The 14,047-nt window shown below is 36.0% G+C and overlaps 4 protein-coding genes, 1 long non-coding RNA gene and 1 pseudogene across 8 annotated transcripts; 3 read left to right on the top strand and 3 right to left on the bottom strand.

The window, feature by feature from the left end:
• Nucleotides 1-269: 269 nt before the first annotated feature.
• On the bottom strand, nucleotides 270-2,424 carry LOC111492209 (40S ribosomal protein S6-like). The gene is made up of 6 exons (XM_023141481.1): nucleotides 2,327-2,424; nucleotides 2,180-2,244; nucleotides 1,676-1,733; nucleotides 1,481-1,589; nucleotides 1,081-1,353; nucleotides 270-706 (listed from the first exon to the last, which is right to left on the bottom strand). The coding sequence occupies exons 1-6, from the start codon at nucleotides 2,330-2,332 to the stop codon at nucleotides 468-470; spliced, it is 750 nt and encodes a 249-aa protein (XP_022997249.1). The 5' UTR covers nucleotides 2,333-2,424; the 3' UTR covers nucleotides 270-467.
• Nucleotides 2,425-4,378: 1,954 nt separating this feature from the next.
• Nucleotides 4,379-6,329, top strand: LOC111492203 (14-3-3-like protein). Its single transcript, XM_023141473.1, has 4 exons — nucleotides 4,379-4,980; nucleotides 5,207-5,329; nucleotides 5,608-5,724; nucleotides 6,065-6,329. The coding sequence occupies exons 1-4, from the start codon at nucleotides 4,495-4,497 to the stop codon at nucleotides 6,122-6,124; spliced, it is 786 nt and encodes a 261-aa protein (XP_022997241.1). The 5' UTR covers nucleotides 4,379-4,494; the 3' UTR covers nucleotides 6,125-6,329.
• Nucleotides 6,330-6,979: 650 nt separating this feature from the next.
• Nucleotides 6,980-8,090, bottom strand: LOC111492204 (annotated as a pseudogene).
• A 51-nt stretch (nucleotides 8,091-8,141) lies between these two features.
• LOC111492250 lies at nucleotides 8,142-8,705 on the top strand. Its single transcript, XR_002719838.1, has 2 exons — nucleotides 8,142-8,224; nucleotides 8,477-8,705. It is a non-coding gene; the product is annotated as an uncharacterized LOC111492250 (long non-coding RNA).
• Nucleotides 8,706-9,125: 420 nt separating this feature from the next.
• Nucleotides 9,126-11,596, top strand: LOC111492226 (cytochrome c oxidase subunit 6b-3-like). 2 transcript variants are annotated; one of them, XM_023141501.1, is made up of 5 exons: nucleotides 9,126-9,348; nucleotides 10,254-10,541; nucleotides 10,643-10,725; nucleotides 10,834-10,915; nucleotides 11,236-11,596. In XM_023141501.1, exons 1-5 carry the CDS (start codon nucleotides 9,307-9,309, stop codon nucleotides 11,287-11,289), a joined length of 549 nt encoding a protein of 182 aa, XP_022997269.1. In that variant the 5' UTR covers nucleotides 9,126-9,306; the 3' UTR covers nucleotides 11,290-11,596. The 2 variants fall into 2 exon arrangements, with proteins under 2 accessions (XP_022997269.1, XP_022997270.1); XM_023141502.1 differs by lacking the exons at nucleotides 9,126-9,348; nucleotides 10,254-10,541 and having other exon boundaries at nucleotides 10,637-10,725.
• Nucleotides 11,597-11,739: 143 nt separating this feature from the next.
• Nucleotides 11,740-13,157, bottom strand: LOC111492236 (histone H3.3). 3 transcript variants are annotated; one of them, XM_023141521.1, is made up of 4 exons: nucleotides 13,055-13,133; nucleotides 12,528-12,632; nucleotides 12,360-12,436; nucleotides 11,740-12,263 (listed from the first exon to the last, which is right to left on the bottom strand). In XM_023141521.1, exons 2-4 carry the CDS (start codon nucleotides 12,597-12,599, stop codon nucleotides 12,002-12,004), a joined length of 411 nt encoding a protein of 136 aa, XP_022997289.1. In that variant the 5' UTR covers nucleotides 12,600-12,632; nucleotides 13,055-13,133; the 3' UTR covers nucleotides 11,740-12,001. The 3 variants fall into 3 exon arrangements, with proteins under 3 accessions (XP_022997289.1, XP_022997287.1, XP_022997288.1); XM_023141519.1 differs by lacking the exon at nucleotides 13,055-13,133 and adding an exon at nucleotides 12,733-12,753; XM_023141520.1 differs by having other exon boundaries at nucleotides 11,746-12,263; nucleotides 12,528-12,599; nucleotides 13,055-13,157.
• Between the last annotated feature and the right edge of the window lie 890 nt (nucleotides 13,158-14,047).

Genomic DNA, 14,047 nt, shown 5'->3' with positions numbered 1-14,047 from the left:
TGATTGAAAGTGAAAAAAATTATAAATAAATAAATCTATTAAATTATACAATATATTTAATAACCTTTACCAATCGAATCGAACTTGCTAGAAAAAATTAAGCTTATTAGGTACTTTAAAAGTTAGATTCTTACAAAAAGTTTGAAAGACAAAACTCGTAATTTAACAACTTAACCTTGAGAGACACAGTTATGTTAAACAAACAAATGTTTTTAAATATCTACTGAGGTTGGCTAACTAGAGAGAACGTCAAGCTAAGCATGCCGGAATTTCAAAATTCCTCTCAACTATCATATCATCAAAATATGAAAGTATGTCTAGAAATAACTGTCAATTAGGAAACAAAAATATCAAAACATTCGAGATGTCATGCAAGCAGCCTCAAAAAGTGGATCCTTTTAAAAGCAAAACAAGATGGCAAATATGAAAGATAACAGAACCCTGACCACATAAATAATGCGAACGAACTAAGCAGCAATGGACGGCTTTGAAGCAGTGGAGAGCCTGGACCTCTTCTTAGCCAAACTCTCACTGCGACGTTCTCTTTGTTCCTTCAACCTTGAGGCCAGGAGCTTCTGATACTCAGCAGCCTCAGACTTGGCCTTCGCAATTCTCTTCTTCTTCTCAGCAATTCTTCCACGCTTCCTCTGCAAGGTCAGTGGGGTAACCAACCTCTGAATCTTGGGAGCCTTGCTAACCTTTTTGCCTGACACAATCAAATAAACCATCATAAACTTGAATCCAGAATGAATGGAACTGAAAAAACAATTTGTATGACCAATAGTCTGTAAATTGCCAAAACAAGACAGGGCCAAATCCAGATTAATTAAGCATAATTCATCTAGGCGTGCAAAAAGCTATACTAAACATTGTAATACCTTGCCAACTATATTAAAAAAAAAAAAAAGTATTTAACCTCAGACCCTTTATTTGCAAAACCACAAGCACAGTTGGAAAATCACAAACCCTCTAAATCTCTCTGACCGACCCCCAACCAAAAACAACCCCACATACAACAACTTAATCTTCTAAGACAGGTTTAGAAAACCCGCACAAAAAACAAACAATAGTAAATCATACCAGCTTTTGTGGTGAATGATCTACGGTATGTGTTAACATACTTTCGAACATCATCCTCCTTTGACAGATTGAAAAGCTTGCGGATCTTGGATGCTCTTTTTGGACCCCTCATTCTAGGTTTCTCAGTGTCTGTCAAGCCAGGAAGATCATTATCTCCCTTCTTCACAATAACCAGGTTCAGAACAGAAAGGTCCTGACTGACAATGCATCCACGCACAGACTTCCTCCTGCGTTCTCCATTACGCCTTCCATAACCACGGAAACAAGGGGTACCTGGCCACAAAAGTAACACATACATTAATTAGGATAGTGTGCTATAAATTACTGAAAATAAATAAATGTAGACCACAAATTTGATTAAATTGGCTGACCAATCAGTAGCATAAAAATTTCAACAAACCTCTGTGTAGCAAGAGACGAACACGGCCAGGGGTCAAAACTCCCTGTTTCATTGGGAATCCCTGCTTGTCACAGCCTCCCATAATCTTGAAAACGTAGCCCTTGAATTCCTGAAAAGAGGAAAATAATCAATCAGAACACTCAACCACAGCTGCTATAAGACTGCATTAAATGGATGACAGAAGAGAACACATACCTCTCCGAGGGAATCTCCACTGACCTCCTGAGAGATCCTCTTGTCAAAAAAAGCACGGCTAAACAAAGACAGGATGATTTTAGTCCATTATAAACACAAAAGTATGATAAATATGACGAAAAATATATGTACAAGCGAAAAAGGAATGGCTAAAATTTTTCTTTTCGCAAATTTATAATTTATAAAATTTTGTTGCTCGGGGAATTGTTGCTTTGCCTAAACAAACAGGGGAAGACATACAGGGAATGCTAAAAACAAATAACGACGAAATGACTACAACTGGATTTCAAAAAACCAAAAGGAGAACTCCGTAGCATGCTGAACAATAACATAAAAATTTACACGGAAAATATATCGAATTAACGCTTTAGCAAAAGGGAACCCAAACATTTACTATATATTTCAAAAACCCTAGTTCCAGCAGGACATAGTATTTGAATCAAATAGAATGCACATTCGAGATTAAAACAACAAATTGAAAAACAGAGGGATTTGAAAGCTAACAGTTTCTGGTCATCATCGATTTCGAGCTTCTTCTGGCATCCAGTCGTCGGATTCGCGATATTGAACTGAATATATAGGAAGACAACGTTAGCATTGCATAGAAAACAAAGAAAACAGTGAGGAAGAAGATGAATCTAAGGACCGAACCTTCATCTTCGAGCGCTGGAATTGTTGTAGAGGCGGCCGCAGAAAATAGACGAACCAGCGAGAGAGCGAGCAACGCCTTACAGTTTAGGGTTTAAAAGCAGCGCTAAGGGAATTTATATATATACTGCAATATTTTAATATTGGATCTGAAACATTGGGCCTAATCTATTCAATTATGGGCTTCCCACACATGGGCCCAAATCATCAACTAAGCCCAGTCCTACAAAGCCTTTTCAGAAATGTATTCTCTTTTTCTTTAAATATTAATATTTTTTTATTAAATATATCCAATTATCTCAAAATTTTATGTAATTCTCAATTAATCAACCTTTTAAATTATCATTTTAATCCTTGATCTTCAAAAAATTCTCTATTAAGTTCTTTCATTAAACAAAATAATAATAAATAAATAAATAAATATAATCGAAGAAGACCTTTTTTATTTTTATTTTTTAAATAATGAAAATATAAAGTGCTGATAAAAAAAAATCATATTTTGATGAAAACTTTTATGAAATATTGATATAATATAAGAGAAGTCAATAGAGGGTTTTCGTCTATACATGAATGGTAATAACTTTTTTAACCGTAATAACTTTTAACCGTTACTTTTAAAATTTCATGAATATTTTTTAAATATGAAACTAACCGTAAGAGTATTTTTTTAACATTTTTAAAAATCGAAAGATATTAATGAAATTTTTTAAAGTTTAAATGTATTTTTTTAAGCATATAGCAAATATAATAGTTTCCATAAAAAAAAAAAAAAATAAACATATTTTTAAAAATATTTTTATTAATTTAATTTAATATTTATATATATATATAGGTTTTTTACACACTAAAAAAATTATTTTAGGCTTAAATATTATTTTAATTGTAAAAGCTTTTGCTTTATTAATCTTTAATTTTAAAAATTAATGATTCCATTTTAAAAAAATCAAGAACAAAAAAGAACTATAATAACAAATAAAATAGATTTTAAAGATCAAGAATTAAATTTGACATTTTAAAAGTTTACGAATCAAAATATAACAAATTTGATAAAACTACGTTATTTATGGATTAAAATAAAATGTTCGAACTGAAACAAACTTTATTATGAAATATTAAAAATATTAAAAGGAAATGAACTCAAATTTTATATATTAAATTCAAATATATATTTTTTTCATGTTTTTATTTTCTTTAATAAACTTATTAACGTCAATATATAAATTTTATTAATATTTAAAGATTTAATTTAAAATATCAATATTAAAGTAGCTAAATCATAACTAAAATTTTGTTTGACGTAAACTATATAAATTTTACATTTAAAAAAAAAATAATAACTATATTTGTATTTTGAATTAGTCAGACGCTTCTGCTCCAACCATTACCTTTTGACTTTTGGAATATTAATCAATTAATTATAGTTAACAATTAATATAAATTTATTATCGTGACCGTTTCATATTATACCAACTATATATATATATATATATAGTCTTATTAAACGACCATCTCTTCAACCTTCACCAACTAATTATTTTTATTGCATCATGGCCCACCGTTGAATCAATTTTAAAGCTCGACTCAAAAGAAATTTACCAAAAAATACTTTACAAGATTTAATTTATATTATGAATTTATGATGGGTTATTTTTTAGTATAATTAAATTTGTGACATAAAAGAAATAATTGTGTATGAGTTCTGTTTATTTTAAGAATGATTATGAATTTATATAAGTGAGAAATACTAACTCCATTGGTATGAGACATTTTGGAGAAGACCAAAGCTTAGGGTCAAAGTGGACAATATCATGTCATGGACAGTCGTGTTCAGATGAAAAAATAAATGGGTTATTTTATTCAAATTAATTTATAAAAAAGAAAAAGAAAAAAATTTGCTGCCAAGCTGCTAAAATAAAAACGTTTTATTTAAATTAATTATATACATTACATATACAGACAGATTTGTCGGAGCCAACGGCTGAGATTGAATCCCTGAAATCTCTCTCTATCCCGACCGCAATTATAGGTCCACTACTTCCTAAAAAGGCCTGCATTCGGCCTCAAAAGCTCACCTCTTCCATTCTCCGTCGTCCTCTCCTCCCCTTTCCCTTTCCCTTTCCACTTTGATCCCAAAACACCAGACCTCGGATCTAATCTGCTTTCCTCCTGCAATGGCTGCTACCCTCTCTGTTCGTGAGGAGCATGTTTACATGGCCAAGCTTGCCGAGCAGGCCGAGCGCTACGAGGAGATGGTCGAGTTCATGGAGAAGGTTTCAGCTGCCATCGACAAGGAGGAGCTCACCGTCGAGGAGAGAAACCTTCTTTCTGTCGCATACAAGAACGTTATTGGCGCTCGCAGGGCTTCCTGGCGCATCATTTCCTCCATCGAGCAGAAGGAGGAGAGCCGAGGCAACGCCGACCATGTCTCTGTGATCCGTGATTATAGATCCAAAATTGAGACCGAGCTCTCCAATATTTGCGATGGAATCCTCAAGCTCCTTGATTCCAGACTCATTCCCTCCGCCGTTTCTGGAGATTCCAAGGTTTTCTACCTCAAAATGAAGGGTGACTACCACAGATACCTGGCCGAATTCAAAACCGGAGCCGAACGCAAGGAAGCCGCCGAAAGCACTCTCACTGCTTACAAAGCCGCTCAGGTCTGCTTCGTTGATTTCCGATCCATGTATTTGACTGCTATTTTGGCATTATAATGAGCCTATTTCTATGTTTCTTTGTTTGTGTAATTATTTTCTTTATTTAAGATCACGATAGTCAAATTATTGTTCCTCTTTCTAATTAGAAGGTCAATTCCTGCTACGTGCTTTCCGCTCGATAGATTTTCGTATTGCGTAAAATTGAACCAACTTCCTATTTGATTTACAGGATATCGCGAATGCTGAGTTGCCTCCTACACATCCTATCCGACTTGGATTGACCCTTAACTTCTCTGTATTCTACTACGAAATTTTGAATTCCCCTGATCGTGCCTGCAGTCTTGCAAAACAGGTTAGCGAACTTCCGAAGTTTATACACTATGTTAATCAAATGTTCAAATGATCTTTACCGTGTTTGGTATGAAATTATCATTACGTTACTCTTTTAACTGCTCGGGCAAACTATTGACGTTCGAATCATCTTATAATTGCCTGGTTGTCCGTTTTCATGTTGACTGAGAATCCGAATCTAGAATGCTCTGCTTTTATAAGGCCTTATGTAACAGTTTCTTCTCATAAACTGGCGTAGTTTACCATTTAATTCATCTGTTATTTCCATGCTTAAATCAGGCGTTTGATGAAGCTATCGCTGAGTTGGATACCCTTGGCGAGGAATCCTACAAAGATAGTACTTTGATCATGCAACTTCTTCGCGACAACCTCACTCTCTGGACATCGGACATGCAGGTACAGAAATTTAATGCATCCCACTTTAGTATTATGGTAGATGTACTGAAATAATTCATTACTCAACGATACAGTGACCGTGGCGTAGTTAGTTATAATTTGAATTCAAATAATATGGTGAATATTTATGAACATATTACTCACAATAAGCTATCTGGAAGAGCTACTAAGCTGTTCTATTATAAAATCTAATTGATGGCTGAAACAGCTACCATGCATTGAAGGAAGTACGATTAAATTACTGAAAATGGTCCAAAGGAATTACAAACCCTCCTTTCCCTTTTCAACAAGAATTGCACCCTTTTACGCCCTAATTTTTGTTTTCATGATCTTGTTATAGGATGATGGTGCGGATGAGATCAAAGAAGCTCCCCCCAAGCGTGAGGATGAAAAGCAGTGAGATTAGTGGGTCCCCAAGTAGAGTTAAACTTCTCCTTTATATGTTTTTGATAGGAGAAAATGCTTGCTTGTTGTTGCTTATTTTGTACTGTCCTGCCTTCTCTAAGGCTCTCATGATATTTGGTTGCGAACCGAGCTGCTACAGAACCTTGTTTACCTTTTCTGATTAATTATTATATATCAAAAATCAGTCTCTGTGTTCCTTCTCATTTTTATGTTACTGCGTTCCTTCCATGTCCATGTCCAGTCCATGTCTATTTGAAGCTCTGATAGCATTAGCTTCTATTTTGTTGCCAAGCTAATGGCTTCATGTTGAATCATCCGCTCTATCTACCCCGAACTTTCGTTCACAACTATTGCTCCAAAATTTTGTTTGTGGTTCATATTATTAGATTATTAATTTCTCAGTAGGTAAGATTCCACTTTGATTTGAGAGAGGAACGAGTGCCATAATTTGTATATGAGAAATCTCACATCTATTTGAGAGATGAACTAGTTGGAGTTGGACGCTGGGCTTGGAAGAGAATGGATTGTGAGATCCCGATTGCTTATAGAGGGAAAGTGAAATATTTTTTATAATGGTGTGGAAACCTCTCTAACTAGTACTGTTCCGACATGGAAGAGGACAATATCGAATTTTGGCGGTTACATTGATAGAAACTAATTTTTGGAGAATTATAACTCACTTGTTTTTTTATTTAAAAATAAGCTAATTTATTAATTATGTTTTAAAATAATCCCACCAAACAAAAAATACATATTCTCATTGACATTATTATTACCGTTTTAAATCAACATTAAAAATTAATATTTTTTAAAAAATTATTTAAAGATATTTAAGTTGACTAAATAAAAAATATTTAAAAAACAAATTGGAGACTGAAATTGAAAACTAACGGTGTTGCATTTTTAAATTCCAGAGTGGATAATAAAATAATATATAATAGCAATTTTCCCTCATTCTTTTCCGAGGCTTCCTTCTGACGCATAAAACGGCAGCGTTTCCTGAATGTACCTGCCCGAAGGGGACTAGTCGCCGACCCATCTAGGGCTTGACGCGGGTACAGTTGGCGAGAGCGGCAACTATGGAAACCCTAATTGACTTGTCGATGGTGAGAACATCAGATTTGGGGAAGAGAACGCACTGTGCGAGGACCTTGGGGAGTTCACGCATCCGAATGCCAGGGGCGATTATGGCGGCACCTGAAACTGTGGATGTGACTGTAACATTGCAGACGATGGTGGGAGAGGCATCGAACCTTGCTGCTGTGTGGTGAAATTGTTCCAGCAGGACGAGGCTAGATGGTTGAGTGGTGAGAATCCTTGGGGCGGCGGTGGATTTGAATTGGCAATGGGAAATGAGTTTTGGATGTATCGCATGTATGCTGAGATAGGAGATTCGGCCGCTGCGTGGACGGCTGGGAATAGAGGCAACGGCGATAGCGGCACTATAGGCCGGCCGGTGAGGCCGAAACTCAGGGCGGTCGAGGGGTGGAAATTGGAACTGTTTGGTAGCTGTTGTGGAGGGGGGCGATTAGTAACATGAGCGAAAGGAGGAGGGCGAATTCGTTGGAGGCGGGAGTTTTGGGGCTTAGGAGGTTGAATGGGCGGAGGATTTGATAAGCGCTCGTGAGCGGGTGAGCCTGTAAGCTTCTGAACCACATCGTGGAAGTCATTCTTGTTAATGTTATACACCGGGGGCTGGTGCTGTTGCGCCAGCGCCTGTAGATTCTGCTGCTGCAGTTGAATGGAGGGGTTGCCGATTGAAGTCGATTTTGGGTATGGTTGAAGCTCGGATGATTTTGATTCAGAGGAGCATCAAAACAGGGCTTTCTCAGCTGGGATTGGGAAGTAGCCTTGGAGATCTTGTGGGATAGTTTGCTGAGATTGAGACTATTATGGTCTCTCCCTGTAGCACTGCTACTGGTACTGGTCGATTCTATAGATGTTTGACTGCTTTTATCCATAATGTATATAATCTAATACGTTTTTGTTGTCTAACCTATACACAAACAGATGAATCAGGCACAGGGCTCACAGCAGACAGCTCTAGGAGCGGTGGGGATAGTGGCCTACGCCTCTTTCTTCTTGTCGGCAGTCGGTAAGTATAGGGACACAAACTCTCTGTGCTGCTCACAGTATATATATTATCATCTCAAGCTTGAAATTGTGAGAAGATGGTTGAATGATAATTACAGAAGGGAAGAAGCTGCCCCTTATATTTTCATTGACTAATACACTTTTAATCCAATGGCACTGTTGCTAATTTCGTGATTAAATGCATGATAAGTGAAAGATAATCAAAGCTTACGTCTGCTAATTTGTTGTGTGATCTCTTTGTTGCTGGTCAAAGGTGAAGATTCGAACAGTGTTCTTTATGTGGGATTGAAAGAGAAAGAGAAAGACAAAGGCTGTGTAGATAATCATCATCATGTTTCGCTTACATTGGACCCATTCGCCGTAAGAGATTTTGATCCTTTTCTATTGATTATTAAATGGGAGTTCTGAACTCTTTTTGTTACATGATTTGGCAATTATTTGTTGTAGAACATATGGTAACAATTTTATGTATTAGATTTCATATAATGTGACGATTATTTTTAATTTGTTATATTATTTGTTTCAAAAATACTTATGGTCTATCTATTGTCGTAATCTTACTTTGATTATTAATAAAGATTTGTACTGTACATCATTTTAACCATTTTAATTTTCCTAAGCTAACACATAAATTATATTAATAAAAATTCATAACTGTCTAAAAAAAATTAAGTTATATCATTTTTTTTTTTTTGTTAGTCACTTTAATTAAAAAGATATTTAAAACAAAGTTGGAAAAACTAAATTGACGAAGTTCAGAAAAAAAAAAAAAAAAAAAAAGAAAGAAGAAAAGAAAATTCACTTATTGGGCTCCAATTTAAATATACGGCCCGGCCCGTTCACTCGGCCCATTACAGCCCATTACCCAAATTAAAGGAGTGACGTGGCAATTTCTAATTGGAGAACCATTATCGCTCTTTCGCCTCAGCTGGAATCATCGGAACCAGTGAGTGGTCAATTTTAACCTAACCAACGGGTTAGTGTTTGTTCCTCTTTGCTTTGCCCTATCGCTCGCCTCTGATATCATCGAGTCGTTGGGTTTGTAGCTGCAACCGAAGCGGATCACTTCTTCTTTTTCGATACATGGCGGAAGCGCAGAGTGAAAAGCCTCCTTCCTTGTCTGAGGTATTCTTTTTGCAGCTTTCATTATCTCAAATCTTTCACTTAACCTAAATTTCTGTTTTAGTTACGCCCTTGCCTTCAGTTTTTGTAAAATTTTCCCCGGTAATGTATTTTAATCGGTCGATTAACGGTCGATTTTGATAGATCGGTTGTTTTATTGTAGCATTTCTTCAATTATAATGACAGGTGGGGTTTTTAGTTGTAAATTCATCATTTCTTAGTGTTCTGGAAAAAAATTTGTACAACAGTGGTAATGGATTAGAATACCCCGATTCCGTTGGAAATAGAAATAGTTTTGAGATCCATTAGCAATAAATCGTTGGAAATAGAAATGGTTTTGAGATCCATTAGAAATAGACCGTGGGTTCTGGTGGTTTGTTTTGCTCTCTTTATATTATTTGTTTTGACAAGATCAATATGGTTAACCAAGTTTTAAAGAATTGTTACTGATAGTTTCCTAGAAGATATATATTTTTTCACTCCCCATTAAAAGAAAAATAAAAACCAATAACCCAACTCTTAGCAATGGCCATTGTTCTTAATAATTTCGCCCAACAGCTCTGTATACGATAAAGAACAAAAGAAACAGGCTTGAGCTGCCTAGTTTAACAGGGGAATTGGAATTTGAAGTCAAATTTTCTTCTTAACTAGAACTCCCAGTAGTAAATCGTGTTGGTTTGTTATATAAATCCTGGGAGCTATATACCTTGTGGTTTCTCTGTGCTACTGTGATTTTGGGGAGTGAAAAAAATTTACCCTTAAGATCATGGTGAGAAGCATGTCTCAGTCATTATTGTTCTCATATCGGGACATTCTCATAGAGTCTGTCCCCATCGCTTTTACAAAGAATATCCGGTAATGTTCGGATTTGAGAATTGAGAATAACCTTCTGTTAATTTCGCTTTTAGCAATATTCCTTGAAAGAAAAAGAGGAGAAGGTGGATATACTGAAGCCCTCTGAAGTAAAAGAGGTGGAGAACTCAGAAAATGCTGCCCCAGCTGAAATTGTTGTGAAGAATGATGAACCACCTGTTGAAGCTGATGCTGATAAAGGCAGTAACAACCCTCCTGCTGATGAAAACAATGGGGATGCTTCAGCAGCTGCTGCTGTAGAGGATTCTGAAACCAATGCTGCTGCTGGAGAAGAGGAAATATCTGGTGACCAAGAAAGCACGGATGAGCAACCTGAGATCAAGGTTGCTGCCCTGTTTATTTTTGAAATGCATGACTTGTAGGCATCTTGTAGTTTTGATTGTTGTATATATTGTTTGCTCATTCTTTTGTTGCCCATATGCAGCTCGAAACGGCACCAGCAGATTTTCGGTTCCCTACTACAAATCAAACTAGGCATTGCTTCACCCGCTACATTGAGTACCATAGGTAAATTTTAGCGTGTTTTTTGTCTTCTTCTTTTATTCAATTCTTGGTCCTTTCATAATTTAGTTGAACTTCCTTGAAAGTATGTGCTTATCTTTGTGATGCGTACAGATGCACACAAGCCAAAGGGGAAGGCGCTCCGGAGTGTGACAAGTTCGCGAAATATTATCGTTCTCTTTGCCCAAGTGAATGGGTATGTGTTTTCGCTTCTGGATCTATTTTCATTCACTTATTTATTCTTTGAGAATTCGAGGACACTGTTATACAACCTACTGTTCAAGTAAGGTTGTGTTCGATCACTTAATTTAAACTTGGTAAAAAGTGGGAGATTAAAGTCAGCCATATGCTTGATGTAAAATGTGCTCTATAAGACCTTTATGTTTGTCATTTCATCAACACGGGCACGAGCTCGAAGTTCATACGTATCTCTACTCATAGTTAATCAATCAAAGTATTACTTTCTCGACGAATTCTGGCAAAAGCACATTAAAATTTGATTGATAACTGTTGCAGGTAGAGAAGTGGAATGAGCAGAGGGAGAACGGATGCTTCCCAGGTCCGCTGTAGGAGGGTTGCCTATTCGAAAATTCATCAGCAGTTTGCCGCACGCTGCCGTAAGACGGGCAAATAAACTGGAGAATGTTGTCTCTATCAAACAATTGAGTTAATAATTTTCGGCTGGTTTTGTTTTTTATTATTCAAATCCATTTGCAAGCAAGTTTTGTTGATTCCGTACCAAATGGTTTTTCCATACTTAGATCATGTTTCATCAATGGCTACATGGAGTTAGAACCCAACCACTCCTGTAAGACCCATATCGGATGCACTGATACATGCTTTTATGAAAATTCTAATAAATTGTAGTTAGCTATTCTCTTTGTTCTCGACCCATTTTTCTGACCAGAGTCTTGCACAGAAGTTGAAGGGTTTCACCCTTAAACTAAGATGGAAGTAGTGTTGTTTAATAGAGAAATTGATGCAGAAAACAAATTTAAATCCTGACAAATGAAACTATTCAAAGTAAAAGGTATAATTAGACATAGCATTTAACCAAGAACATATAATCAATTACTTAGATGTGTCAACGAAGGACTCGATTTGAATTCCGCTCGGGATCGTAGTCGACACAAATAACAATGTCCTTAAATGTATAACTAGGATTGTGTTTATTATAGCAAAACACAATTTACACATTCATTGCAATTGGAGCGTAAAAAAGAAAAAAAAGAAGAAAAAAACATATATAGATCGACGCATAGTTCTAATCTGGAGATTCTGGTTAAGCTCTTTCACCACGGATTCTTCTGGCAAGTTGAATATCTTTCGGCATTATTGTAACACGCTTGGCATGAATGGCGCAGAGATTGGTATCTTCAAACAGCCCAACGAGGTAAGCTTCAGCCGCCTCTTGCAAAGCCAAAACCGCGTGGCTCTGGAAACGCAGATCTGTCTTGAAATCTTGTGCGATTTCACGGACAAGCCTCTGGAATGGGAGCTTGCGGATAAGAAGCTCAGTACTCTTCTGGTACTTGCGGATTTCTCTGTATCACATACATTACAGAGGGCATAAGATTCATGTAAACAAGAAACCATGATTGATTTTTTCGAATGAGTAAAGAACAGATGTGGTAACATACCGAAGAGCAACTGTTCCTGGGCGGTATCTGTGTGGCTTCTTCACGCCTCCAGTAGTGGGTGCCGACTTACGCGCAGCCTGGGAAAATATTGGTCAATTTACAACACGTTAGGTCAGGAAACAAATGAAAATTTAGAACTTGGTTGTTTGAAATCTTCCTAGAAAATACCTTGGTAGCAAGTTGCTTTCTGGGAGCCTTCCCACCTGTAGATTTGCGAGCAGTTTGCTTCGTACGAGCCATCTGAATCAATGTCGTGCGAATTAAATATCGTCGCTAAATCAAAACAAAACAGATCGCTAAGATAATTCCAATGTAAAGTGCGTCTCTGTTTCTAGAAGAAACCTATAAATTAGAAGCACCTACTAAACTTTACCAGCATTTAGCCTGTGAATATGAGATTATTTGATTATTTGACCTACTTCTCCCCATTCCTCTCCTAAAACTTTTCACGGATAAAAGCGCAAGTTCTTCGACTATGTAGAGGTTTCTAAAGATTAGTTATCAACAAATCTAAAAGTTCGAGAAATAAATTCAGAAGAAAAACTAACCCTAACCGCATAAACAACATTCGATTATAAAGAATTCGAGCAGAAGAATATACCATATCTTCCAGGAAAGAAATTGAAAGGAAAACCGAATAATACTAATCAATCACAAGAAAATAAGTCAGATAAAGGAGACGATGATGAACTAACCTGGAAGAAGAGGAGGGGCTTGACAAGCGAGAGAGAATTTTCGTCCTCGGATAGATAGGTATTTCTTTCAAAATACGGATGAATTAGAAGATCGGGGAACCAAACCCCTTTATATAGGACCTCCCGGTCCGACCCAAGCCTGTGCCGTATGGCGGCGGATGGACCGATTAGCGCTCACTGTGTTTCTTCGTGCTTAATCGGACGGTAGAAAGAATCCTACCGTACTTCGTACGAGTGGATCAATGGACGGTCACGATTCGACTTTCCGAAACATTGGACGGATCGTGAAAATGACGTGGTGGCTCCTTATTGGTCGTGGGGACACTAGAAAATTTTTGAAGGCAGAAATGATTTTGTCCGTCTTATTATACTTTAAAATTATATGAGATTTATTATATTATTTAAGATGAAAATGTTAATTTTCAACTAATTTTAGTAATTTCAAAATTGCAATTTCAACAAAATATAATTTTTTTTTTATAAATATATTTGTTTACGAGTGATTTTAAATAGTTAATCATTATTGTCATATTTAAAATAACTTTTAAGGTTAAAAATATATTTTTTACTATTTTTTAATTTAAAGTTTAATTTTACACTTTAAAATATGATTTCATACCATAATAATTAATTTTTTAAAATGATTAGGAGTACGTTTCATAATAATTTTAAACTTGAAAAATATGCTTTTTAACCCTTTTAAAATAATTTCCAAAATTATATTGGTGATTTTCAACCTATTAAAAGTCAGGATTACATAATGAGTGCAACATTACATTATACAGACCACAATATATTTTGCACAATTGAAAATCTCTGGAATTGTTAAAATAAATTTAATTGCTTCATTATTGCACTAATTTAATTACTATAAGATGAAAACAATTATGCTTAATTACCCACTCCTCCCCAAATGGAGTGGTCATGGAAACTTTTCTAAATTTATAGCAACCCCCTCCTACCCTACTATACTACCGCCAACTACCAAAACTC

The sequence above is a fragment of the Cucurbita maxima genome, unplaced genomic scaffold (genome assembly GCF_002738345.1).
Source record: "Cucurbita maxima cultivar Rimu unplaced genomic scaffold, Cmax_1.0 Cma_Scf00017, whole genome shotgun sequence".
Taxonomy (NCBI): Eukaryota; Viridiplantae; Streptophyta; class Magnoliopsida; order Cucurbitales; family Cucurbitaceae; genus Cucurbita; species Cucurbita maxima.
The sequence above is the reverse complement of the archived record's forward strand: the minus strand, read 5'-3'. Positions and strand labels throughout refer to the sequence as shown.

Excerpts from the sequence above, each read along its gene's own strand:
- LOC111492209 (XM_023141481.1), bottom strand. Across the intron at positions 1,734-2,179 it reads ATCGATGATGACCAGAAACT|CCGTGCTTTTTTTGACAAGA; the intron begins GTTAGCTTTCAA and ends GTCTTTGTTTAG. Across the intron at positions 707-1,080 it reads ATCATTCACCACAAAAGCTG|GCAAAAAGGTTAGCAAGGCT; the intron begins GTATGATTTACT and ends TGATTGTGTCAG.
- LOC111492203 (XM_023141473.1), top strand. The coding sequence starts at position 4,495 with ATGGCTGCTACCCTCTCTGTTCGTGAGGAGCATGTTTACATGGCCAAG. Across the intron at positions 5,330-5,607 it reads CCTGCAGTCTTGCAAAACAG|GCGTTTGATGAAGCTATCGC; the intron begins GTTAGCGAACTT and ends TGCTTAAATCAG. Across the intron at positions 5,725-6,064 it reads TCTGGACATCGGACATGCAG|GATGATGGTGCGGATGAGAT; the intron begins GTACAGAAATTT and ends ATCTTGTTATAG.
- LOC111492226 (XM_023141501.1), top strand. The coding sequence starts at position 9,307 with ATGGCGGAAGCGCAGAGTGAAAAGCCTCCTTCCTTGTCTGAG. Across the intron at positions 10,726-10,833 it reads CGCTACATTGAGTACCATAG|ATGCACACAAGCCAAAGGGG; the intron begins GTAAATTTTAGC and ends TGATGCGTACAG. Across the intron at positions 10,916-11,235 it reads CTCTTTGCCCAAGTGAATGG|GTAGAGAAGTGGAATGAGCA; the intron begins GTATGTGTTTTC and ends TAACTGTTGCAG.
- LOC111492236 (XM_023141519.1), bottom strand. Across the intron at positions 12,437-12,527 it reads GAAAGCAACTTGCTACCAAG|GCTGCGCGTAAGTCGGCACC; the intron begins GTATTTTCTAGG and ends ATATTTTCCCAG. Across the intron at positions 12,264-12,359 it reads CCAGGAACAGTTGCTCTTCG|AGAAATCCGCAAGTACCAGA; the intron begins GTATGTTACCAC and ends TATGTGATACAG.